The 27805-nt window shown below is 42.3% G+C and overlaps 2 protein-coding genes across 2 annotated transcripts in view; one reads left to right on the top strand and one right to left on the bottom strand.

Annotated features, from left to right (window-relative positions):
* The window catches only part of CLN6 (CLN6 transmembrane ER protein), a 49705-nt gene extending 37260 nt beyond the window's left edge, over positions 1–12445 (bottom strand). Inside the window, exons 1-4 of the mRNA XM_024747514.1 lie at positions 12309–12445; positions 11946–12142; positions 5543–5608; positions 3236–3309 (exon numbers count right to left, since the gene is read on the bottom strand). Of these exons, the coding sequence (XP_024603282.1) occupies positions 3236–3309; positions 5543–5596 (128 nt within the window). The 5' untranslated portion in view covers positions 5597–5608; positions 11946–12142; positions 12309–12445. The remainder of the gene's footprint in view (positions 1–3235; positions 3310–5542; positions 5609–11945; positions 12143–12308) is intronic.
* A 305-nt stretch (positions 12446–12750) lies between these two features.
* On the top strand, positions 12751–24569 carry FEM1B (fem-1 homolog B). The gene is made up of 2 exons (XM_024747512.1): positions 12751–13111; positions 20876–24569. The coding sequence occupies exons 1-2, from the start codon at positions 12864–12866 to the stop codon at positions 22509–22511; spliced, it is 1884 nt and encodes a 627-aa protein (XP_024603280.1). The 5' UTR covers positions 12751–12863; the 3' UTR covers positions 22512–24569.
* The last annotated feature ends 3236 nt before the right edge of the window (positions 24570–27805 follow it).

Below are 27805 nucleotides of genomic sequence, written 5' to 3'. Positions count from 1 at the left end.
CCTCCCGGTGTCCCTGGCCCTGCCCGGCGACTGCTGCCCCCTTCCGTCCCCGGCAGGGTTCTGGGCGCGGCTATGGGAAGGGTCAGGGGTGTGATGGTGCCCATCCCTTCCCCGGGCTGGCTGCGCAGGGTCTCTCGCCCACCCCAATCCCGGGGCGAGAGTTTCACCGGCGCAGAGGTCTCAGTACCGTTGGGAGTCGCCTGTCTGCCCCGGTTTGGGCAGGGTGCCCTGGGGCAGGAGAGACACCTGGCCTGACCCCTCCAGACTCCGCCAGGCTAGGGCGGTCATCTGCTGGCAGGAGCCGGACCCAGCAGCACGCAGGCCTGCGCTCGCTGCAACCCTGCAGGAGGGAGGCACCCTGGGGGACCGCTCTAGCTAGAGAGTGTCCGCGTGTTCCGGAAGCGCGCCCTACTCTGGCTCCGAGCTTGGAGGAGGATTGGGAGGGCTCTTTTCCTCCTAACGACCTTCCTCCGTCTTTCTTGTGTTTGTCTCTTATGGACAGCTCAAGGCACCCCTGGGGACAAACCGTAACTCACAAATTATGTAATTTCGGTATTGTGTGATTCCGTGTGTGAGTGAAATACTATGATAGTTGCATTTAAAATTGGCGTTGCACAATAGAAAGATCAATGGTAAAATTCATGTTAGTAATTAATTTTAATTTACCTTATATAAAATTTACCATCTTAATTAATCATTTTAATTGTACAGCTCAGTACCATCAAGTATTTACATTGCCGTGCAACCGACACCTCCATGTTGCCGTCATGTCAGAATTTCTTTCCTTGTTAAGACTGAATAATATTCCATTGTATGTATATACCACATTTTATCCATTCATCCGGCCATGGGCATTTGGGTTGCTTCCACTTTTTGGCTATTGTGCATAAAGCTGCTATAAATATCTCTTTCCATTGTTTTTGCTAAAATAAACAAGACTGCAATTAATACCTTTGTACATACATCACTTTGCATGCTTGTAAGTCTATTTCTAGGATAAATTCCTAAAAGTAAAATTGTTGGGTCAAAGGAAACGTGCATTTTATAATTTGTTAAATATTGCCAAAGTGCTGTCCATAGATGTTGAACCATTTTACACAGCCACCCCAGTGCTGTATGTTTTCAAACTTTTTGATCTTTGACAGTATGCTAGATTAAAAATGGTATTTCCGTCAATAAGAATGAACAGAAACATGTGAAATACGTTTAAGTCCATGAGTTTGTAGTAATACAGTAAACTTCCCCAGCAACCTGTAATGTTCATTTTTGGAGGATGCTAGGGAAACAATTCATTATTTTGAAACAAACAAATAAAAACAAAAGGAAAGAATCAAGTGTGGCCTGCCTTTTCTATGTAAACTGTATGTCAGGATAGCTAAATAGTTAACAAGAGGAAGTTTCTCTTTATAAAAGTATTCTCATTATTAAATAAAGAAGAAATAATGCAACCACTAAGGAAATGATGGATGTAGGCAATGATCATCAATGGTTGCAAAGAGAGACCGAGATAAAGCGAGAAAGATGAGTAGACATCCATCCTATGCTTCGTAATAGGAGACGGCTGTGCTACCTCTCAACTATTCTTGCCTAAACACTCAAACCTGAATCTGACTGAGTTACCAGGTCTAACTGCCAACAAGTTACAGAAAATATAGGAATGAGAAGAACATGTTAAACAACAAATCAAGGGGATGCAATCAGCAAAATTCGGACTGTAGGAAACTCTACAGGACAAGTGACCTAGTTTCTTCAATAAATAAATTAAAAAAGAAGAAGGAAAAAAAAGGGGGGGGAGGGATAGGGAATCTCTAAATTAAATTTAAGGTACATAGCATCCAAATGTAATATATGGGTCTTATTTAGATCCTGATTCAAATGAAAAAACATGTGCTATCATTTATGAGACATTTAGGAATGTGAACCCTGATTGGATATTTAATGATATTAAGGAATTAATTGTTGATTTTAAGACATTATGCTATTTTATAATATTATATTTTAGATAATATGGTACTATTTTTCAGATTTATGATATTACGGTTAGGTTAAAAAATATTATCTTTTAGAGATATATACTAAAATAATTATTGATGAAATGATAAAATGTCTGAGATTTGCTTTGAAATAATACAATGGGAATGTGTGTGGGATGGGGTATGGATGAACCATGACTGACTATGAGCTTATGATTATTGAATCCAGGTGATTCGTACTCTACAATTCTCTCTACTTTTGTTTATGTTTGTGATTTTCCAAATAAAGAAGCTCATTAAAAAAAAAGACAATGAAAGGGTAATCAGAAACAATGAGTACAGATGGCTCTTTTTGGGAATTTTGATGCAAAAAGGAAAAAAAAAGCAACAGCTATCAGGGTCAACAGAAGGGTATTACAAAAAAACCGAACACCTTAACTATTCAAGTATTACATATGTATGGAAAAGTGTACTGCACAAGGAATCCTCACCAAATAAATACCCCCATATATTAAAAAAGGTATTTTACTGGGTCTTTTGGGTAAACATATATAGAAAACAAATGAACCCCACATCTAGGAGTATAACATTTAGCCCACACACACGGTGAACTCACAGTATGGAAAGGACAGAGCAAAAACAGGTAAAAATAGGCGGGCTTCCACTTTTGTGAGAAAGGGGATTTCAAGCTAAGAACTTGGTCTTGTTAAATAAGAACTGAGACCACCTATGTCAACATGACACAACTGCTCTAGGAAATTCTAGTCCAGGAGGATAAATAGATTAATTGTTTGTTTCAAGAAATTAATTTATCTGGGCTGAGACCACCTATGTCAACATGACACAACTGCTCTAGGAAATTCTAGTCCAGGAGGATAAATAGATTAATTGTTTGTTTCAAGAAATTAATTTATCTGGGCAAATAGTTTGCTCATCTGGGACAGGACAGGTGACTCTCAGGACCACAGACTGCTCACACAGACAAAGAGCTCACATGTATGACCAAGTTTATTTAACGAGACTTGCTTCAAGACCCCTGCTTTCCTGTGTTTACGGATCTTAAACTGTCTTAAATGCCACAAACTGTGCCCACTCCCCATCAATTTCTTGCTTTGAAAAACCACCTTAAACCACTGGATCCCAGGCCTCCAAATCCTATAAACACCCTTTCTTGAAATCCTCCTTCTTAGAAACTACACCAAGTCTCTTTCAAGGTGTTATTCTCCCTTTCTGCAGTAAATACTGAATTAACTTAGACTTACTTTGCTTGATCAACAGGTTTTTCTGGTCTTCTTTTGAGGAGGTGGCTGTAGCCAAGAGTTCTAAAATCTGTGAACTTGAATGAGAAAAAAACCTGCCATTGATTTTCAGAAATGTTTAACTGAAAGTGAGCATTTCCTTCAACTATGAATGTACACAACAAACCACAGTGACTTTTGCACAAGTAAAAATTACAGGTATTTTCAGTCTGCATTATAGCTGTTGCATACATCTCAAAATATCATTTACGCCTAACACTACTTTGAAATGAATGATAGGGTCAGAATTGTGAAGGCGCTGAGATTTTGCCCTCCCTGCAAGCTAACAAGTCAGCTTGCCACAGTTTCCTGGATAAGGACAGAAGACACAAAACTCCTGGATCCCAAATGTAAGACGTTATTACTCACAGCAAAAGGGGTAGCTAGAGTGTCAGCATATTTGCGCTGTTTCCCTGAGCTCTAATTCCCATCGGACAATGTGGAGGGCCAGGTGACTCGAGCACATGTAGTAGATTATGTTACATAAGAAGAATTTAGAGCCGAGGGCCCAGCACTTGTTTGAGTAAGCAGCAAATAAGCTAGTCTGTTGCCTAAGTGACTACCTACTGAAACGGCTCAATATCACAAGGGTAAACTCAGCAAGGATGTCCAGGACCCCTGGTGGACTGCCTCTCCTACATGTAGTACTAGATCTTGTCATTAATGCATTTATAAAGGAGCAGATGTATTACTCTGTCATCATTTTGTTTTTATATTTTAATATAATTCATTTCCTTTATAATCCTATGTATTTTATTGTATGCATACAAATACATTACTCTGAGACGGGGTTGGTAAGCTTAACCAGGCTGCCAAAGGGGCCCATGGCACAAATAAGGTCAAGAAACTGAAGATTTTCAAAAATATTTTCACCAATAAGTGTGGATATAAAAATAAGATTTTATACAACTCCATTACTCAGGAAAACCTTTTCAGAGCTCTTCTTGTCTAGAAGGCAGAGTGGGAAGGGCCCTGGCACCAAATCCAGGGCACTAGAGTTTGACTTTTAGTTGTATGAACCCCAATTTTCCTTATCTGTAACGTGAGATGCTTGTTACCTAACTCACTGGCTCAAAACGTAGAGAGGTACATTGTCACACGTTGCTGGTGGGAGTGTAAGTTGAATACCTTTTCTGGAGAGTAATTCGGCTCTATGTACTCAAAAATATTCAAATCCTTCAAGCTAGTAGTTCCATTACTAGAAATTTACTATTAGGACATAATCAGATATATAGACAGAAATGTAAGTAAAAAGATGTTCACGGCAGTATTGTTTATAGGTATATACTACACTTCTGTAAATATCTGGAATGTCCAACAATTAGGGCATGGCTACAGAAATTGTGGCACTTCTATACTGATAAATGCAGTCATTATGGATTTTTATAGCTGAATGTTTGGCACCATTAGAAAATGCCTATGATTTTATGTTAAGTGGAAAAAAAATTTAAAACTCTTTATGTAGTATGCCTCCAATTTTGTTTAAGTGACCTATATATGTATATAGGCTCAGAAAAAAAGCCTAGTTAGAAATTTACTGAAAACGTTACTGCTAGTGGTATAATATATACATATTTGACATTTTAAAATTTACATTTAAAAACATTTCCCAGTATCCCTCAAAAAGCATGTGATGCTTTGTAATAAGAGAAGCCAATTATTTTCAAAAGCAGCTCAAAATTGAGCTTATTTATGTGCAATGCTATGGAAATCATACTGTGCTACACAATTGTGAAATGTTATTAGTGTTTTTCTGGGGCTTCAGAAGCATGGTTGGATTCATGTTTAAATCAATAAATTTGACTGCAAGGAAGATACATTGGTCAGTGGGCGGCCCAGTTTTGTGCAGCTCCTCCAGCAGGCAGGCTCCCTCTGCTCGCTCCTACCCCCTCCCCCTGCAGCCCAGCAGCTGAGAGACTCCCCTGCTCTAACCTCTGTTTGTTTTTCTTCTCCCCCTCCATCCACCACCAAGCCCTCCTTCCTCCGGTACAAGTCTGTCTGGTCTTGTCTCCTGGGCTGAATCATGCCTCAGAAATGGAAAAAGCCTCAAGGCCAGGGCCTGTCTGTGTTAAACAGCTGGGGCCCATCTCTGAGTGTGCCATCAATGTGCATAATGAGAGTTTTGCTGCAGATTCCAGGTTAGAGGCCTGTGTGGGTGCTGCCATGTTTCTGGGCTTCTGGGCCTGAGCCCTGATGGAACGCTAAAACCATATGGCCAGACAAAGGTGAGGAAAAAGCCACTTCTGTGGCATGATTTCAGGGCATCCTTACCCCAGAGGTCTCTGGTGCCAACTCACTCTCCTCCACTCTTGAGATCTCCACCATAGGAGAAGGCTCCTGTTATAAAATATACATGGATCACCTGGGGCAGCAACATATCCTAATACTAAGACAGGCGCTGGGGCTTCCCTGGTGGCACAGTGGTTAAGAATCCGCCTGCCAATGCGGGGGACACAGGTTCAAGTCCTCGTCCGGGAAGATCCCACATGCCGTGGAGCAACTAAGCCCATGCACCGCAACTACTGGGCCTGCACTCTAGAGCGCGTGAGCCACAACTACTGGAGCCCGGTCGCCTAGAGCCCGTGCTCTGCAACAAGAGAAGCCACCACAATGAGAAGCCCGTGCACCGCAACGAAGAGTAGCCCCTGCTCGCCGCAACTAGAGAAAGCCCGCATGCAGCAACAAAGACCCAACTCAGCCAAAACTAAATTAATTAATTAATTAAAAAAAAAAGACTGAGGCTCTGGAATCAGACAGACTCAGTTAGATTTGGATCCCAGCTCCACTACTGCTTGGGGATGTCACTTGATGTCTCTGAGCCTGGGTCTCCTCATTTGTAAACGATGACAAAAAGCACTTACATACACCACGCATATGCCAAGCACAAATCTATGTGCCTTTCTTATATTAACTCATCTGATCTATGCAACAACCTTATTTAGGCACATGCTGTTATCATCGTGTTCATCTTACAGATGAGGAAACTGAGGCCCAGGGTGGTTAATTAACTCACTCAAAGCCTCACAGGATCAGCACTAAGATGAACCCCAGCAGTATGGTTCTAGAGTCTATGTTTTTAAGGACCATGTTTGGGAGGCTCACTGTAAGATGGAACGATAGTAATTATGATTTATTAGGAGCTTACTTAGTACCAGGCACTGTGCTAAAGGCTATATAGGAATTTCTCATTAGTTCCTCCCACTGCCTGGATGAGGGAGGGACTATTGTTACATGCTAACCCTGACCTGGCAGGACAGTCTGCTATATACAAGGCCCTCTATTAAGGGCTGGGCCTTCAGGGGTTGCTACAGCATAGAAGAACTAAATAACCGTCCATAAATAACCGTGATTCATGGTAGAATCAGAGTTTGATGGAGCTGGCAGAGAGCTTAGAGATTATCTGGTTTAAACTTGTGTTTACTGATGACAAGAACTGACTTGCTTTGTTTTTTCCCACAGGGTTTGGGGATTCAATGATATAATGATAACAATAGCCAACACTTAATGGGCTGCTTGCTGTGTGTGTACGTGTGTTGTGTGTGTGTTTTTCTGTGTCTCTGTGTGTGTTTATCTCACTTAACCCTCACAATGACCAGGTAGAAGCACTGTTATTATCTCATTTCACAGATAAGAAAACTGAGGGAAGAAGCTAAATAAGCAACTTGTCCAGTGTCACAGTTAGCAAATGGTGGAGCTGGGATGCTGGCACAGTAGATTCCAAACCTTGGGTACTGAACCACCATGCTCTCTGTCACCCCAGTTACAGAAGGTGGTTAAGAAGCCTAGGAGGTGGGGGCTGGATTGGGTGGATGGGAAAGTGTTGTAGACCATAAAGTGCTATAGAGACATGAGTTATTATTAGAAAGAGGTAAGGGACTCCCCTGGTGGTCCAATGGCTAAGACTCTGTGCTCCCAATGCAGGGGGCCCGGGTTTGATCCCTGGTCAGGGAACTAGATCCCACATGCTACAACTAAGAATTTGCATGCCGCAACTAAAGATCCAGCATGCCGCAACGAAGATTCCACATACGGCAACAAAGATCCCGTGTGCTGTAATTAAGACCCAGCGCAGCCAAATAAATAAACAAATATTAAAAAAAAAAGAAAGAGGTAAGCGTTCCAAGAGAGGTATAAAGTGGTACAGAGCTCAGGGCAAAACAAGGAAGATCTCTAGGATGAGACAGCGTTTGCTTTGGATTTGGACCTGTGTTCCTGGGTAGGAACGAGGAACGTCCAGGGTGTGTGTGGGATTGCCAGGTGGGGAAGAATTTCCTCTAGCCCTTCTCCCATTAACAAAGGATGGATGATCAGATTAGCTAACTAGCACCTAAGCCCAGGAGAAGTGATCAGGACCATAGAAAGCCTTGGGGACCTCCAGCTGAGATCCTAGCTGCAGAGAGCAGGCTGGGTGGGGGCCATTCAGAGGGGGATAAAGAGGGAACAGAAAGCTGGTAGCAGGGTCAGGGCATGGGGGTCAGACACCCAGCATCCAAATCCTGACATTCTAACACACTCTAGTTATGAGGCCATGAGCAAGTTACACATTTCTTTTTTTAAAAAAATCTTTCCCTGCTCTCCAGTGCATTTTCTTTTTTTGTTGTTTTTGTATGTCCTCTGTGCTATTTTTTTTTCTTATTAGTCATCAGTTTAATACACATCAGTGAATACATGTCAATCCCAATCTCCCAATTCATCACACCACCACCCCCACCCGCCGCTGCTTTCCCCCCTTGGTGTCCATACGTTTGTTCTCTACATCTGGTTACACAACACTTCTATCTCAGTTTCTTCATCTGAAGAACGGGAATGATAATAATGGCATGTCCCTCAGAGGCTTGTGCAAATTTAACATGCTAATCTGTATACAGTGTTTACTATGATGCCTGGCACACGGTAAGCACTCAGTATGAGCTCGCTATTGTTAGTTCTGTTATTGTAATCCCAGGGTACCTGACTGGTACCATGATTCAGGGAGGAATGCGGTCAGAAGAAAGAAGGCACATGTCAACTTCAGTCTACTTTCCTGGTAAACCTAAACCTGGCAGGGGTGAACTGGCTCGGGAAATAACACAGACCAGCTGCCCCCTCTCCTCCACCTTAGGTTTTGTCTTTGACAATTATTACATCTGCTTTTCAGGGCAAGTCTAGGAGAGAGAGGAGGAGGAGACAAAGGCTAGTGGGCTGCCAGTCCCCTGAAACTGGGCTAATAGAGACTGGTCGTCAGTCTGATTTTTGACATCTTCCTTTGGAGGTTCTGTTGGAATTTCCCAGCTCTTGTCAATTAACCTCCCCAGCCCCTTGCATACTATGGATTTACTTTCCATATGTGTCCAGAGGCAGACACATCCTGCAGGGAGAATGCAGATGGGGTGGGAAGTCCTTTCTTGAACAGGTTAACGGCACAATGGAAGTATGACTGGGGTGGGAGCTAGGAAGAAGGGAAACTAATGTGTACTGATAGGCACTCCTTCGCAGGAGGAGGCTGGGTGAAGGAGCTTGCCTGTTACCATCACACCAGCCCTGCAAGGAAAGTATTTATTACTCCCATTGTACAGATGAAGAAACTTGCCCAAGGCCACAGCTAACCCACAGAGAACGGAGTCCAACCCAGATCTATTCAACACCAAAAGTCATCCTCTTCCATTAGGGTCTGTGGGAGGCTTACAGGACTAAAACAAGTATCTTTACTGGTGCTTGAAAAATGACATTTTGAATACATTTTATACAAAATCTGAGAAACTCCATTGATTCAGAGCTGTAGGCTGGGCTGACCTGGCTTGGAAAAAGGAATATTCTATGGAAGGTACAGCTAATTCTGCTCATAGGTCACCTCCAATCCCCAGAAAACAAAGTGCTGGATGTTGGTCCTGTCTTTTGTCCAGGTAGAAGGTTGCAGTTTGCTGTCATCAGCAAATCAATCTCCATCTGGATACAACTATTTTCAGTTACATTTTACTACTGATCATTTGCTCAGTGGCTTTCTGTCAAAGGGGAAGGGAATAGGTCAGAAGCACAAGGAGCTATTTCTGGGCTCTGGCCTTTGGGAAAGCAGCCTTGTCCTGTTTATACATCCTGTCTCTAATTTGCCCAGCCTGACCACAGAAACATCATCCTCCAAGCCCAGGTAAATATAGGCTACCAAATACTCTCCAGTCAATGGCTATTGAGCAACCCAAGGAGCCCAGAACCCTATACTAGGCAACTGTGATAAATAAAGAAGGTTCCTGACTTTGGGCTGCTGGAGCAGAAGTATATTCCCATCTGGGGGAGGAGGCCCGGAAGTGCAAGTTCTGAGCCCCTCTCTGGCATGACTCTTGGTTTAGTCATCCTTTCTAGCACTCATCCAGTTACACAACCAAATTTGAGGTGTCAGCACCAGGATGAACCCTAGTTCATCTCAAAAGGGCAAGAGGGGCTTCCCTGGTGGCGCAGTGGTTGACAGTCCGCCTGCCGATGCAGGGGACACGGGTTCGTGCCCCGGTCCGGGAAGATCCCACATGCCGCGGAGCGGCTGGGCCCGTGAGCCATGGCCGCTGAGCCTGTGCGTCTGGAGCCTGTGCCCCGCAACGGGAGAAGCCACAGCAGTGAGAGGCCCGCGTACCGCAAAAAAAGGGCAAGAAGAGGCAGAAGAAAGTTTCTTTCTTTCTTTTTTTGATGTGGACCGTTTCTAAAGTCTTTATTGAATTTGTTATAATACTGCTTCTGTTTTATGTTTTGGTTTTTTGGCCCAGAGGCACGTGGGATCTAAGCTCCCCTACCAGGGATCAAACCCACACCCTCTGCATTGGAAGGTGAAGTCTTAACCACTGGACCACCAGGAAAGTCCCAGAAGAAAGTTTCTTACTCAGCAATGGATAGCTGGATGAATCAGGTCTCTTTCAGAAAATGAAACCAAAGGGAAGAAGGGGCCTGTGTCTGGATCACCTTCAAAAGCTGGGTGTGAAAGGGGCCTGTGTCTGGATCACCTTCGAAAAGTTGGGTGTGAAAAGAATGCTGCAGGGCAAAGGGCCGCAAGGAGAGGGAGGAAAGGAGGGAGAGGGAGAGAGAGGGAGAGAGGGGGAGAGGATAGGGGGAGACTAGTTGCTCTGTAGGGCCTAGGAATGAAATCAGTTGGAAGGGAGCCCCCAGGTCCCACATCCGAATGTGTCACCGCCAAGTGCCCAGAGGCCAAAAAGCCTGGCTCAGTCTGTCAAGAACTGGAAGTTTTTCCAACCCTGAAGCCCCAGAATGAGAACAACCAGCTTCCCCTTCTTTTCCACCAGTTATTTCAGAGACTCTACTGGTAGAACCCCACCTTCAGCTCTGATTTCCAGTGTTGTTTTTGTTTAACATGGGTGAAAAAGTGTAGAGATCTGAAAATAGGTAAAGTTGTACTGTAGAGTGGAAGAGAAAAATCTGAGAAGTGGCCCAAACCCTCACCAATAGCTCTGCAGCTAAGATGACGCCTTCACCAACTAGGATTGGAAGGGTGGGGTTCAAATGAAATAATTTATGTGAACTCATTGAGCTCAGCCTGGTCCCTTGGGACCAAATAAATGTATTTGCTCTTTCTCTATGGTAGATATTGTCCTTTGTCTGTGTATGGAGGGAGTGACCTCCATATTGAACTTATACCTTCTGTGACTGCCCCATGAGATTCATCACCTCCAATCCTACCATCCTAGTCCCAACCTTTCCTCCTAAATGTAGCCTTCCTGCTTTGACTCCTGCCTACTACAGTTTATTCTTTACACAGTAGCAAGAGTGATCTTTTAAAAAATATAAATTGTATCTTGTCACTTTTCTGTTTAAAACTCTTCAAATGCCCCCACTACACTTGAGTAGAATTTAAACACTTTACCGTGGGTAACTGGGCCCTAAGATGACCTACACCCTGCTGATTTCCCCTCCTATCACTCTTCCTATGACCCACTTTGCTGCAGCCACCCTGACCTTTGTTTCTGAACTCACCAAGACTGTTCCCTCCTCAGGGCTTTTGTACTAGCTATTCCCTCCACCTAGAATACCACCTGTTCTCCTTACATGTCATGGAGGTCTTGTCTGACCGCCCAAACTAAATTAGCTCCGCCTCCCATCCCCCATCACTCATTTTCATTTGCTTCATAGCAAATGGTAATGATACAAACTCAGCCAGTCTTGTCTATTATTTGTTTACTTGTTTATTGTCTGTTTTCCCCGCAACAACACAGTCCCTGAAGGGCACTGTGTCTATCTGGTCTATCACGGAATCCCTAGGGCCAAGCAGAGCCTGGCACATAGTAGATCTCTAATATTCGTTGGATGAATGATCTTTTCAAACCCTAACAATCTGGTGAGGTCTGTGAGAAAACCGAAGGTCCCGTCAGATTCAGGATTAGAATCCTGGTCTGTCTGAACACAGACTTCGTCTTCCTTCCCAGGGTACCTCGCCCCTTTCCACAGTTCCCCATCTCTCCCGACCTTTCTCACACACTTAATCCTCCTCTCCAGGGAGGGCAGGTCGGACTTCCAGTTCCTTCTCAGAGCCTCGTGCAGACCCTCAAAGTCCTCCCACATTTCGGGGGCTCAGAGACGCCGCCCTGTTCTCAAAACGGACCCCGCCGGGTGCACGCACCCCCCTCCCCGGGCCCCCAAACAGGGGCTGAGAAGAGCCCCGCAATGTCTACGGTAAAACGGGGCGGGCCCCAAAACCCACCGGCAGTAACGGTTCAGCGCCTTCACTCTGTCCCACTCCTTGGCTAGGGACCCCCAGGGCCTAGTGGGGGCGAGTTGGAAGCTCCAGACATCAAGGGCAATGAGGACATCCCGGGCCGAAGTGGGGATGGGCCGCCTTCGCGCAGCAGAACCTTTGCAGAACCTTTCTTCATCGGGCCTCGTTCGCCGGCCGGTCTGCTTTGGAAGAGACACCCCACTTAACCGTCCCCCGCTCGCACCCTCCCCGTCTCAGCCCTGTCTGCAGAGGCCCGCCTTCCTCCCCGTCCAGAGCCCAGGGGTTGCTGTGGCCGCAGCGTTCCGCCTCTCTCTGGGGGCCTCCCCAGGCGTGGACCTCTGAAGCTACCGACAGACAGCGTCTGGCTCTTTTGAGCTCCAGTGGGCGAGGGCCTGCAGGTTTCCTCCAGCTGGGGAGGACGCAGAGCGGAGGCGGAGGCAGAAGCACTTTCAGGCCCTAGGCCCGGCGGGCTGGGTCGGGTGAAGCGCGTCCATCATTCGCCATCCAGGGCGCGCGCGGCCCTCTTGGGACCTCGCCGGCGACCCGTAGCTCGGGCACGCGCCTGTCGCAGCCCGCAGGAAGGAGGGGTCCAGCCTCAGGCCCGGCCACCATGGCGATCCCCTCGGCCCAGGGCTGGCGTCTGGGGCCTTGGGGGCGGCCCTGACCGCACTCCTCCCTGCCCGGCCTGGATCGCTGACCTGCCCCCCGCGGCATTCGGCCACCTCTGCGTCTCCGCCCTCCCCTGGCCGCGCTGCTGCCTGGGCGCGGCGGCGGCGGCGGCGGCGGCGCCCTGTTGAATGGGCTGTGAGGGCCCAGGTTTGAAGCGCTGGCGAACGCGGCCTCCAGGGGCGCAAGGCAGCAGCAGCGGTGGCGACCAAACGGGTGTTGGAGTTGGCAGCGGCCATGGAGGGCCTGGCTGGCTATGTATACAAGGCGGCCAGCGAGGGCAAGGTGCTGACTCTGGCCGCCTTGCTTCTCAACCGGTCTGAAAGCGACATCCGCTATCTGCTTGGCTATGTCAGCCAGCAGGGAGGGCAGCGCTCCACGCCCCTCATCATCGCAGCCCGCAATGGGCACGCCAAGGTGGTGCGCTTGCTGTTAGAACATTACCGGGTGCAGACTCAGCAGACTGGCACTGTCCGCTTCGACGGGTAGGTACATCCCAACTCCAGCCTCCTCTCTAACGCGCGCGGACCCACCACTTTATGGGTCTTCCCCTCCCTCTCTCTCGCTTCATGGAGGTATCACTTCTCCCATTTTGTACCTCCTGACTTGCCTCATTAATGCCCACTTCATCTTCTAGGGCGAATACTCCATCCCATGTTTTGCTGCTCATCCTCATTGGCCCCTACCCCTTATTCCCTCTATAGGTAAATAGCCACACCCTCTGTCTTGATACCTAATAGGTATTCTGTATTCTTTACTAGATAGTTTGTGAAGAAGCAGTATGGAGGAGGTAGCAGCCTTTTCATGTTTTCACTTTATCAGTGCTGGGGTTGTAACCGAGATCAGAAATTAACGAGGTCAGCAATTAACGTTGAAGACCTTTGTTTGATGAGTTATTTGGCCACCCAATTTTTACCCCTTCACGTGAGTGTCCGATAAAGCCCCTTAGTGGGTTGTGGGACCTTAATGTCAAAATAAGCCCCTAGAACCAGCAGCAGTTGCAGCCTCTTGAGGGGTGGTCACGCAGCCAGGCTTCCCAAGACATGATTCCGACTCTTACACATTGCTGGGGGTAGATGTGTTGGCTGTGAAAATGGCACCAGACCTGGTGTAGATGAGGTGATGCCATTGTTAAATTACATGTTATTCTGTGATGTTGTGGGGAAGCTTGATGATATACTGTTATTACAGGTGGGGAGTTCAAAAATTCATATTGTCAGAGTTAAAACTTGCCCTTTAGGTTTAATTGTACATATTTTTGGGTATGATAGGGTTGAATGCAGAATTGTCAGGTTTGACGTTATCTTTTCTGTGCTGGATGGTTATAACCTGTTTTACAGATTACAACTGCATGAAGATGCATTAATTGTTTTTGTTGACTTGTGCCAGTACATAAGCTATTCTAGCATTTTCTTCTTTTGAGATAGATGTGGTCCTAGCATAAAGATACGTATCTTTAGTTTTGGTGATTGAAAACTGCTTGGTTAAAACCTGATGGAAAAAACAATTCCTCTTGAAGATGACTAGGGCATTGTTGAATTTTGGTTGATTCTTTTTGTAGGTTGAAATAATAAGAGCTTTTTCTTCTGTTTTAGATGACAGGAAAATATTTCAGGGTATTACATTTTACTGAAATGATAGCCCACGGGTGGTGGTTAACCTCTGGTACCACCTCTCTGGACGTTAAGGAGATGGTCTTTTACATATTAATCAAAGATGGCAACCTGATTCTTGTTCGTTTTCTTTTACTAGCTTCTGTGTGCTTTCTGTAACTCCCTGCATTCCCACAGCCTTTTCTATACGCAGGGGAGTGAAGTAGGATGACCCCTGAACTTCCAGCACCATTCCAGTTGTATAGGCACAAGCATCCATTGAGATATGAATCTCTGCAGTAACAGCTACTGGTTACACTGCTGCTAAGGAGCTTGCTGAGGCCTGTTTTGATTAGGAGAGAATAGTGGCGAGAAAAATATAGTTTTCTAAAGCATTTGGAAAGGCTTTGCTCATCTTTCTTAACCATCAAAGAGAAAGGTGTTTTGAGGTGGCAATTAAGAGAACCTGAAATGGCTAGGAATGTAGCATTGAGCCTGTGTAGTGGCTTACCTTGCCCAGTATTTTGCACTGACCAGTGAAATTAAAGGGTTCAATAAGCAAACATATTTTGAACACCTACTGTGTGCCAGGCTCTGTAGTAGGGATTGGGTGTGCAGAGATGAATGACATACTGTTCCCACTGCAGAGGAAGACAGTCTGTTGCCCTGGGCGGGGGCTGGAGGTGGGGCGTGGTGTGTGGCAGAGGTAAGAAATTGATGAAAATGAGTAAGTGTAGATGCCATGCCATTTAGGGTTATAGAAATCTTTTGGACTACTGAGGGAACACAGGGAGAGGAAGTGCTCAGCTTTGCCTGGGAGAATCAGGGAAGACTTCACAGCCGAGGTGATATTTGAGCTCAGTCTTAAAGGATAGTAGAGAGTGAAGAAGAGGGACGGCGGCATGGTGCTCTTGCAATGACAAATGTTTCAGTGCAGTTTCAGTAAGGGGTTCAAGCCTGGGAAATTAAGAGAGAGTGTGGGAGGCTAGAGTGAGGTGGAGGCCAGATTTTGATGATCCTTGTGTAAAATTTCAAGAGTCAGATTGGTGAGACTGGAATTGCAAAGATTTCTATCATTTGAGATTTTGTGTGAGGCTTCTTCAATCTGTCTTTTTTTGTTTATGGATTATTACAGTTATGGATTTATTAGCTGCTCTGTCAAAGTAGTTTTGTTTTTTAACTTATTAAATGCCTGTGATGGGCCTAGCCCTGTGTCACACAGATAATGTGGAAGATGTAGAAGAAAATGTAAAGTTTCTACTTTCGAGGAGCTTACAGATTAACAAAAGAGAAGAATTGAAATTCATGGCCACCTTTCTGCCCACTCACACCACTCTGTGAGATTATTTTGCAGTTTGTTCCAGTCATTTAGGCATTTCAGAAATAGATGAAGAGGGTGTTACTTGCAAATGTCATGATTTCACTTTACATTCATTCCAGACAGTGTGAAAATGTTAGTCTGAGTGAGGTGTTAATAATATGAAGCTCACTCACCCCTCAGGGACTGGCTTTTGAGAGGTACTTAGCCAACCCCCCTTCTTTAGATTCCACTGGTACTTGAGACCCATGGCCAGATAGGGACAAACAGGTTCTTTGTGCGCTGAAGTAGATTAGTGTTTCCTAATTTTCAGTAATTTATGTACCATCTTCACAATTTTTTGCCAAATCGTTCACCACCTATCCTGTTATTTGCCTAATATTAAAAAAAAGTCTCACTTAGCTTCATCCTAAGCAACAGTATCTATGTAATTATGGGGTTTGATATGGTACTCTGCGTGTGTGTGTGAGTGAGAGAGAGAGAGAGAGAGAGAGAAACAGAGAGAAACAGAGAGAGGGATAGAGAGACACATAGACATTAAAATAACTTATTTAAATAATCCTATACTCTGCCTAAAAACATCTAGAATACCTTAGAAAACTAAAGTATATTCATAATAGAGCCTCAAAAGGGGGACGGTGCCACCCACCTAGATTAAGCCCGATGCTGATATTTGAGTCCTTGTACATATTTTTAGGAGTAACATTTGAGATTATTTTATTTATGGCTCACTGTGTAACGACCACAATTGACATAGATGAGTGGATAAGAAGAAAAATTGGGACTTCCCTGGTGGCGCAGTGGTTAAGAACCCGCCTGCCAATGCAGGGGGACACAGGTTTGATCCCTGGTCTGGGAAGAACCCACATGCCGCGCAGCAGTTAAGACCGTGCACCACAGCTACTGAGCCTGCGCTCTAGAGCCCTTGAGCCACAACTACTGAAGCCCGCGCACCTAGAGCTCCGCAACGAGAAGCCACCGCAATGAGAAGCCCACGCACCGCAACAAGAATAGCCCCTGCTCACCACAACTAGAGAAAGCCTGCGCGCAGTAGTGAAGACCCAACGCAGCCAAAAATAATAATAAATAAATAAATTTTTTTAAAAAAGAAAAATTACATGAACGGGAATGAAAGAAGAACCTTTAGTTGGAGTAAGGGAAGCTGTTAAGAATGTTATAGAAATGGAACATAACAAAGGGGAGGTGTCATGTGACCTTGGAGTTCTGTGCTGGTTTGAGTTCTGAGGGCCTGACTGCTGTGTGCCAGAGTTTGTGGGGAACTCTTGTCCTAGAAGTTTGCTGACATGGATGGGAAGGAGAACAGGACCTCTGGGAATTCTGAGGCTTTTTGTTGAGTACTCTTTTAAAGTCAGTTCCAGTACTAATACTTCTAATAAATGTCCAGGTAGAGGAAAGGCGTAAGGGGCACATCGTCATTTGGCTTCATTTAGAAAGTCATTTCCAGTGTATATTTCAAGGAACTACATATGATCTGATAAATGATTTTAAGGACTTTGTTTAAAATAAAGTGCTGTCATTTACATTTAATGAATTTTTATTTCTATTTCAAATGCTTTAACCAGACATTTTTATTTCAGATCGAACCAGGAAATACATGAGTTTAGTTTTGTGATCAGAAATGTTATCTTTTATTGTGAAATGTTTCCATCATCTGATGCATACATTTTGTTTAAAAGGTGAATATCAGATTAAAGTTTCTTGATTTTTTTTTTGGCTGTGTTGAGTCTTTGTTGCTGTGCACGGGCTTTCTCTAGTTGCGGTGAGCTCGGGCTACTCTTCGTTGTGGCACGTGTGCTTCTCATTGCGGTGGCTTCTTGTTGCAGAGCATGGGCTCTAGGTGCGCAGTCTTCAGTAGTTGCAGTACATGGGCTCCGTAGTTGTAGCTTGCAGGCTCTAGAGCGCAGGCTCAGTATTTGTGGTGCACGGGCTTAGTTGCTCTGCAGCATGTGGGATCTTCCCTGGACCAGGGATCGAACCGGTGCCCCCTGCATTGGCGGGTGGATTCTTACCCACTGAGCCACCAGGGAAGTCCCAAGTTTCTTCATCTTTAAGATGAAATACATAATAGCTAGTTTGCATTGCAATTTTAGACTCAATCTAGAAAGATCATTGTTTTATAGTGCTTCTCCCATAGGCATTAAGTAAATATTGCATTAATTTGATTATATTTTTATTTATTTTCTGTTCATTTTGTTATAAATGTGTTTGGCATTTTGTTTTGAGGCAGTATATGGCTATAATTTCAGCTGTATTTTCTGGACAAAAAATGTCATAGATGTTAGGATTATAATTCCCTTTAATCTGTTTAATGTTTTTATTTAGATGTAGAAATTTAAAAATCACTAAGGCTAATGTTTCTGAAGGATTTGTCATTCTGTAACATTCTACAGTGAATATTTTGTCATAAACTATGTAAAAAATTTTAATTGTCTCAATAAAAATAGATAATTGAAACTTTTTTTAGGCTCCTGTCACATCACCATAGGGAAAATGGAAATTATTAGATTACACCAGGAAAAGTATTAAACGATTATAAAAACCAAGTGAAGTATATACTTGTAATTTAATTTTTACTCATGTCATTAGTTCTGGGAAATTTGAGGCCAGAAAAAAATTTTAATTACTTTTGTCTCTTTTTTTTCCATCTTTAAAATGGGGGTCCTATTTATCTTATATGGTTATTGCAAGAGTTAAAGATAATGTATGTGAATGCCTATTTTAATGTAACATTTCTTGAGTTTTTACTTAGTTTATGTTCGTGTTCTTGGCAAATAATATTCTTAAGGCGTGCAAGGAAACTTTGTAACTATGTAAATATAACTGTATGTTAACTATGTATTGATTTTTTGGATAGATTATATTAAGAAGTTTTTTTAAAAAAAGCTTTTAAAATTGAAACATGTTTGAACAATGACATGTATTGTTTCCTTACATTTGATGCATTATATAGTTTCCAAAGTACTTTTGTATTTTTAATCTCATGTAAGCCTTTTAGTTATATGTCTTTAAAATGGGCGTAATAATAGTATCTACCTTATAGGATTATTGGGAGAAGGTTATTATGAGAATTAAATAAGATATACTATATATTAAGCACTTAATACAGTGCTTGGCACATGGAAATTATTAGCTATTTGTGTTTATTTAAACTTTTTCTTTAAATTGATTTAGAAGTTAAATTATAGTAGTACTGTAGTGCCTCTGTTTTTCTTTTTTTTTTTTGTGGTACGCGGGCCTCTCACTGTTGTGGCCTCTCCTGTTGCGGAGCACAGGCTCCGGACGCGCAGGCTCAGCGGCCATGGCTCACGGGCCCAGCCGCTCCGCGGCATGTGGGATCTTCCCGGACCAGGGCTCGAACCCGTGTCCCCTGCATCGGCAGGCAGACTCTCAACCACTGCGCTACCAGGGAAGCCATGCATTTTTTAAAAAATTAATTATTTTTGGCTGTGTTGGGTCTTTGTTGCTGCGTGTGGGCTTTCTTTAGTTGCGGCGAGCAGGGGCTACTCTTGGTTGCGGCACGCGGGCTTCTTATTGCGGTGGCTTCTCTTATTGCGGAGCACAGGCTCTAGGCACACAGGCTTCAGTAGTTGTGGCGCGTGGGCTCAGCAGTTGTGGCTTGCAGGCTCTAGAGCGCAGGCTCAGTAGTTGTGGTGCACGGGCTTAGGTGCTCCGCGGCATGTGGGATCTTCCCGGACCAGGGCTCGAACCCGTGTCCCCTGCATTGGTGGGCGGGTTCTTAACTGCTGTGCCACCAGGGAAGTCCCCCTTTGCATTTCTATATAAATTTTAGGATTGGCTTGTCAATATCTACACATATGTGGATGCATGCACACATTTGTGCATGTGTACACACACACATCCCTGCTGGGATTTTGTTTCGGATTGCATTGAATCTGTAGATTATTTTGGGGGAGAACTGACATCTTAACATTATTGAATCTCCTAAACAATAAACATGGAATATTTCTCCATTTCTTTAGGTCTTTATCTCAGGAATGTTTTGTAATTTTCAATGTAGAAGTCTTGTACATTTTTCATTAGATTTAGTATCAGATATTGGTATTTTCTGATGCTGTTGAAAATTTTATTGTTTTGACAGTGAAAGAAAACTTTTTTGAACTTTGTGTTTATAATCATGACAATAAAAATGTAATAAGTGAATTTTAATTAAACTGAATTGTTTGCAAAAGGTACAGTTGGCAACCACTAAAACATTTCAACTGACGTAGTGTCTTATTTTCTTGATTCATTCTTTAAAAAATCAATTAACAATTAAATGACGTTAAAAAGATGGAATTTTAAAAAGAAACTTCAGAAGTCTCAAATTTACTTTGAGGTATGTCTTTCATACAGTAAAATGTACAAATCTTTCATGTACAGTTTGATGAGTTTTTTCCCCTAAATGTCCACCCATGTAGCCACTACCCAGATCAAAATATAGTACATTTCTAGTAGCTTTAAGCCTCATCTGAGTGAATCCTACACCTTCCCCCATAGGTCACCCCATAGGTAACTGTTACCGGGAATGCTTTTGCTTATAAACATTTTGCGTCATTATTTGAAACTGAAGAAGTAATTGCTTGCATGTTTATAAAGTGCGTCTTTTATTTTCAGCAGAAGTGATAGATGGTATTGATAATTGCGGTTAAACTATGGTATTTATATTAATACCAGGTGGATTGTACTCTTTTTCACTTCAAGGGAGATAGAATTTGACCTGTGTTATAAGGTTGTACCATGCATGTTGGGGCAGTAATTGTTTCTTTCTCGCTGCTGTAGTAGAGTATAATACTTGTTAGCTTAGATAATCTTAGGGAAAAATTATCTGCTTAAATACTTTTCTTCCTAAAGCAGTTTCTAACACAATGTTAATGCAGAGATTGGGGTGGCCTTCTCACTGATGTACTGAATGAAACTGTGGTACCTAGGGGGTGCTGGGAGGGAGGAACATGCTGTGCTCCTAAGAGCCAGTGAATCAGCTTGGTGGTCAAGAAGTTAAAAAACTCCATACATTTCCTCTTTGTTTTCTGAAATTTATTTACTTTTGCTAGCAGCAAGTCAGTGATTCGATTTTTCTTTTTTTAGTTTTTATACTTTGGTAATAACAACAGTCGCTAACATTTATTGAGCTCATACTAGGTACAAGTACTACGCAAAGTGCTTTACTTAAATTACCTGATTTTATTTTCAGCCAAACTAATGTTTTACTAACGCTCTGTAGATTGAGATTTTGGGTCAGTGTAAATGAATGCATCCTTTAAATTTACGTTAGGGCAGGTAACCTCCATTTTCTAACTGTTCGTTCTTTTCATGAATAGGTATGTCATTGATGGTGCCACCGCTCTTTGGTGTGCAGCAGGGGCAGGACATTTTGAAGTTGTTAAGCTTCTAGTCAGTCATGGAGCCAACGTGAACCATACCACAGTAACTAACTCAACCCCGCTACGGGCAGCATGCTTTGATGGCAGATTGGACATTGTGAAATACTTGGTTGAAAATAATGCCAACATCAGCATTGCCAACAAGTATGACAACACCTGCCTAATGATTGCAGCCTATAAAGGACACACTGATGTGGTCAGGTACCTTTTAGAACAACGTGCCGATCCAAATGCTAAAGCACATTGTGGAGCCACAGCATTGCACTTTGCAGCTGAAGCTGGGCACATAGATATTGTGAAGGAGCTGATAAAATGGCGTGCTGCTATAGTAGTGAACGGCCATGGGATGACGCCATTAAAAGTAGCTGCTGAAAGCTGTAAAGCTGATGTTGTCGAACTGTTGCTCTCTCATGCTGATTGTGACCGAAGAAGTCGGATTGAAGCTCTGGAGCTCTTGGGTGCTTCCTTTGCAAATGACCGTGAGAACTATGACATCATGAAGACATACCACTATTTATATTTAGCTATGTTGGAGAGGTTTCAAGATGGTGATAACATTCTTGAGAAAGAGGTTCTCCCACCAATCCATGCCTATGGGAATAGAACTGAATGTAGAAATCCTCAGGAACTGGAATCCATTCGGCAAGACAGAGATGCTCTTCATATGGAAGGCCTTATAGTTCGGGAACGGATTTTAGGTGCCGACAACATTGATGTTTCCCATCCCATCATTTACAGGGGAGCTGTTTATGCAGATAACATGGAATTCGAACAGTGTATCAAGTTGTGGCTTCATGCCCTGCACCTCAGACAGAAAGGTAACAGGAATACCCATAAGGATCTTCTTCGATTTGCCCAGGTTTTTTCACAGATGATACATTTGAATGAAACTGTGAAGGCCCCAGACATAGAATGTGTTTTGAGATGCAGTGTTTTGGAAATAGAACAAAGTATGAACAGAGTAAAAAATATTCCAGATGCTGACGTCCACAGTGCTATGGACAATTATGAATGTAATCTCTATACTTTTCTGTATTTAGTGTGCATTTCCACCAAAACGCAGTGCAGCGAAGAAGATCAGTGCAAAATTAACAAGCAGATCTACAACCTGATTCACCTTGATCCCAGAACTCGTGAAGGTTTCACCTTGCTGCATCTAGCTGTCAACTCGAATACCCCAGTTGATGATTTCCACACCAATGATGTCTGCAGCTTTCCAAACGCGCTTGTCACAAAGCTCCTGCTGGACTGTGGTGCTGAGGTGAATGCTGTGGACAATGAAGGGAACAGTGCCCTTCACATCATCGTTCAGTACAACAGGCCCATCAGTGATTTTTTGACCTTGCACTCTATCATCATTAGCCTAGTTGAAGCTGGCGCTCACACCGACATGACAAATAAACAGAATAAGACTCCGCTAGACAAAAGTACAACTGGGGTATCAGAAATACTACTTAAAACTCAAATGAAGATGAGTCTCAAGTGCCTGGCCGCCCGGGCAGTTCGGGCTAATGACATTAACTACCAAGACCAGATCCCCAGAACTCTTGAAGAGTTTGTTGGATTTCATTAAGTGACTGGATATGTAAAATCATTTAATGTGGTGCTAAAAAGTAAAGGACTTTAATCACAGACAATAGAATTATGTGTTCATAAAATGTGCTTTTCTTTCCACTACCCTTCCTCCCTACTCATCCTTCCTTAGTTTTGTATTTGGTCTTCTTGCCTCATGTGGTTACTGATTTCAAATACACTTTAAACAAAACCACATTGTTTAGGTGTAACTATAATCTGAGGTGTTTGGATATTGGTCACTTAACAATTTTTCTTTTTTTTAAGGAATGAATATAAAATATTTTGTTTATGTAACAAGGGCCCTTATGATTTGAAGTTGATAATGTTTAAAAAAAACTGCCTAGAAAAGTATTTCTGTTAAGCCTGTGTCAGCATGTTATTCTCTGCAGCAGTTTTGAGGATCATGAAGAAAAACAACGAAAAGGAACATTAAAAGTAATGGAATATCTAGATGTTCTGCACATGCCAAACTGCTCTAGGTAGTTTTCACTCTTCCATTATTTATGTGAAGAGATCAACGCATTATAACGTCAGGAGGATTTTTAAAAATATAACTGCAGATTAATCTGAAAAATGTGCTAACTTAATAATAGTTACAAATTTATAAAGTTAAATCCATTGAAATTGTTGAATTATGCTGGGTGGTACATATACAGCAGTAAATCTTAAAGCAACTTTTCAGAGAATATTGATGGACTATTTGCCTTTGGGCTTGGACTCTAAAATGTGTGGAAGTCTCTGTTTTAATGTAATTAATCTAAATTGCAACAGTCTGCATTTGACTCAGCTCACAGACATGTAAAAATTATGAATGCTGTGTTCTCTCTTAGGAAACAAATTGTCACAATATAGTTACATGTTCTTCTTTTGTCCCCTTCTCCCTTTCCTCTTGTGCGGTATCTTTTAAAATTGGAAACTACTTTTCCAGAGGGCATTATTTGTGCCTCCCTAAGAAGGTTTTTATGACAGATGAAAAGGAACTGGGATATTTTTAATTTTTTCACTTTATTCAGTCTGTGACAAGGAGAAAAATTACTAGTGTGGTATAGGAAATTAAATGTTTTTGATAATAAAAATAATTCTCAATGCCATTTGGAAAGATATTTCTGCCTGGGGGCAGCAAATTTTGGAACCACAAAATGTCGCTTATTCCGACAGGCTGTACAGAGGTCTTTATGGGTTTTGTTTGTTTGTTTTGTTTTAATGGCAACATTGTAAACTGTCAAAAGAATATTCTGTGATTATCTTTTAAGCATCACAGAAATTCAGGTAAAGGGTACACACCTATTTCTTTCAATGTTAAAAATGATAAAGAAAATAAAATTAGCTATATCTGTATTTTTCTCTCTAGTGCCAAGTGAATGCCTTAGCTACTCATAGTGCATGGTACTGTAAGTGAAGACCTGCAGCTTTTTTTCTTTAATGAAAAGCATTATAATGATGCAGCAACATCAGATACAAACTAAAAAAAAACAACAACAAAAACCACTGGTAAGGTTTCAGTTAACATTTTATGTATGGATATTGCTTTGTGAAGTGTAAGAAAAAGGTTGCAGCCGGATCAGTATAAAACATAATGACTAAGCCCAAATCAGCACCTAGGACCTTAAATAAAATAGGTACCCCATGAAATGAAACACTCTGAAGGATAGGAGGGAATGGATGGGGTACTTCAAAAACTTCTTCCCCCAAGAACGCAAGATAATTTTACTGTGCTGTAGTTATACTTCACGTGTCTTCTTGCTTCAGTTAGGAATGTTTTGATGGTAAATTCTGTCATAGTAATATATTTCTGTTTTCCTAACCTGAGATTTTTACAAGGAAGGTTTTTTTAGGATGGTCTAAAGGGAGGTATCTGAATGAGCCCTAATTTGAAAATTACTGGCCTTGATCTTCCTGGTGTGAATCAGGGAACTACTATACCTTGCTCTTGGCAACTCTCATGAAAGAGAAAATGCTCATCCTCCAGGTGAGTGAATCACGCCTTTTTCACAGCTCAGATCAGACCCTGTATTTTTCAGACTTCAAGGCCTGTTTATTTGACAGTCTGAGGAATAGCTATTCCTCTCCTGTTGCGGAGCACAGGCTCCGGACGCGCTGGCTCAGCGGCCATGGCTCATGGGCCCAGCCGCTCCGCGGCATGTGGGATCTTCCCGGACCGGAGCACGAACCCATGTCCCCTGCATCGGCAGGCGGACTCTCAACCACTGCGCTACCAGGGAAGCCCTTGGTTCCATTATTAATGCATATGATTTTTAAACATCAAAACTTAAAATATCAGATAATGTTGCATGTTTTAAAAACCATTTCATCCATTTGGCTACCCAGGACGAGAACTATTTTAGATATTACTTATAAAACGAGGATAATGATTATCTGTACATATTCAGACATCAAAATTTAATGACACTCTGTTTTTGAGAAGGGAGGACTAAATGCTGGAGAGAGTAAAACTGCTGATTGAAATGCTGACAAAGCTGGAGAAAAAAATCTGAGGACAGTGGACTGGACTATGAACTTTGCTAATGGTAACCGAGATTTTTTTTAACTATGGTATAGCGGTACATTGTGCATTATATTGCTAAGGATCTAATTCTGTCTCTTGTAAAACGAATCCAAATATGTATTGTGAAACACCTGTATAAAACCATTCTTGAAACAAGTGATTACATGCCTGTTTTTTTTTTTTTTTTGGTAGAATTATTTTAAAATCTGTTTAGCCAAACCCTTCCCAAATTTAAGTTTTGTTTTGTTTTGTTTTTTTAAGAAAATAAATAAGAAAGGTGATAGTTCTGTATCTCAGCTCTCTGAGAACTCTGGGCTGTTGCCATTTTTTAGCCACTTTTGTCATTTTGTGTTTATTATTGGTAGAATTATGCTTTAGATTGTATGTCTTCCTTGATAACATTACAAATTCAATGAAAACTTCTTGGTCTTGCTCAGTAATTGTCATATAAATTTAGTTAACTAGAGGCCCAAGTGGATGAATGCCTGGGCAAACCATGTGAACCCTTGGGTGGGTTTTGCACTTAAGAGTTGGTAAAATTGAACTCTTGAGTTTAGGTAACTATTTAAGTCAAGGAATGGGCAGCAAATCCATCCTTCAACTGATCAGAAAGGAAATTTTGACATAAGAACTCTGATACAACATTGTTTTCAGTCTACCCCGGATTGCTCTCTCGTAGGCCACAGTCCAGCTACCTTGAGGTTCTTTGCTGTGGGCACTTCAAACAAACAAACCAAAAAGCAAACTTTGGTCTTGCTTGTTTCTGGGAAGGGTTTTACTGCATTACCCTGATCATTGATTAATAACTGTAATCACGAGAAACTTAGGCATGATAGCACTGTTTGAAGTAAAATGTGATGTGGGGGCAGCAGCTCCGTGAGTGTCAGCTCTGCATGTGGCAAGTGGTTTTGAAAAGCAGAATCCCAAGGGAACAGCAGTACCCTGTCACTAGTCTCCATCTCAGTTGAGGCGGCTACTTGAGGAATAAGGCCACTTTAGATTATTCAAGCAGAAGCATTTCTTTCTGGGGGAATGGGGCAGGGTGAGGAATGAGTTGCTGGACCTTGGATTAGTTTGCTGGTTTTAGAAGCAGCCAGTGATGGAACTAGACAGTAGATGGATAAAAGTATAAAGGACTTGCTTTTATGGTAGGTTTTCTGTGCTTTTATGGTAAAATGTCTTAAATGTTCCTTTTCAGGCTAGCCAGATGTATCAGTGTACAGATGACTATTCCGTTTCCCTCACTGACTATAACCTTAAAATGGGTTAAAGAAAACAAACCTCTGCCTTTTGCTCTATGAAAAGTTATTGGTCCATAAGATTTTAAGCTGTGTGTTGACTCCGACTCTGAAAATGCACAGCCCTGCTCTGGATACCTTCTCTGGAAAGTAGAGAGCGCCTAATGTGTATGGCACATTGCCAAGCTCTCTCATACATTCCTGGCAGATTTGCCCAAATCTTCAGGTGGGCTGGGTTGTACAGTACCTTCTCCAAATATGGGATCTGAAATAAATACTACATGGATAGTGGTGATATATTAATTTTTAAAACTGTAAAGTAAATGTGGTCTCTAGTCCTAGGTTTGTGGTGTGTTCATTTGTGTTAACATATAGGAAAGGGACACCGACTTGATGGTTATGGGGAGTGTACCTTGATGTGTGTGCAGGGGTGAGAAGTGCTAAACTGTTAACAGCTTTTCATTTAGGGGTGAGTCATGTGGTGAGTGGTCTAATCAGAAAAATGAAGGAGCAAAGATGTAAGCTTCATCCAAGCGATGCACAAGGTTTTGTAACTTTTTTTTAATCAGGTGTTGTAAAATTTGTGCATGGCCTTTTTTTGTTGTTGTTGCTTAGTAACTGGTAGAGGAGAAAAGATGAGGGAAAATAACCTCAGCTTTGCTAACCAATCAAGTATACAGCTGGGGAGTAAACTCTGACTGGCTTAACGTGTTGAAAGATCCTATCCTTTATAATATTCACCCCATCCTGCAGTCTTCCACGTAGAGGAATTACATTGTTGTATTCTAGTAATTCACTGTGATTTATAACAAACCAGTGATGTCATTCTATTGTGCACTTTTGTCAAACCATTTACATGACTTTAATAAACATAGTGAACTTGCTGACTGCACCAGAGACCTGTTAGTGATTTATATATTGCATGACATTTTCTATTTGAGTTTGACATGTAGAATCATTTTTAATTTCGTGGTAACTGACAGTCCTAATAGCCCAGCTAATTTGAAACTAACAATATTGCTGTGTAATAGGAAAAAATGGTGTTTGTGTTCAGTAAATGTTTGAAAAAAAAAAAACTGCCTTGAAGTGTGTGTCTTTATTGTTCAGTGTTGAGATGATCTTTTGTTGAATTCATTTTTAAAAAGCTGTGAAAGTTACATACATGTGCATGGGGAAAAGAATTCAGATAGTTAAGAAAAATTCAAATAGTAAAAAAAAAAGTTACTTTTTCATCTCTCTCTGCCTGCCATTTGGACTCTTCAGAGGGTACTCACTAGTTTTTTGAGTAGCTTCCCAGAATTTTATGTGTATTTTCTCCTTTTTGTTTTTTTTCTTTAATGCAAATGGACTTTTACCTTTCCTATGCTATTCTGCATCTTGTTTTCATTTAATATATCTTGGACTTTTTATTTTGGTATGTATAGATTAAAAAAAAACAATTTTATAGCATTTAATTCTATGGATGGACTTAAAGTTTATTTAACCAGGCCTTAGTGTTGGATTTTTAGGTTTTCAGTTTACTGATATTCCAAATACTGCTTCAGTGAA

Source organism: Neophocaena asiaeorientalis, unplaced genomic scaffold, assembly GCF_003031525.2.
Source record: "Neophocaena asiaeorientalis asiaeorientalis breed wild unplaced genomic scaffold, Neophocaena_asiaeorientalis_V1.1 scaffold591, whole genome shotgun sequence".
In the NCBI taxonomy this organism is placed as follows: Eukaryota; Metazoa; Chordata; class Mammalia; order Artiodactyla; family Phocoenidae; genus Neophocaena; species Neophocaena asiaeorientalis.
This window is presented reverse-complemented; position numbering and strand designations above follow the sequence as displayed.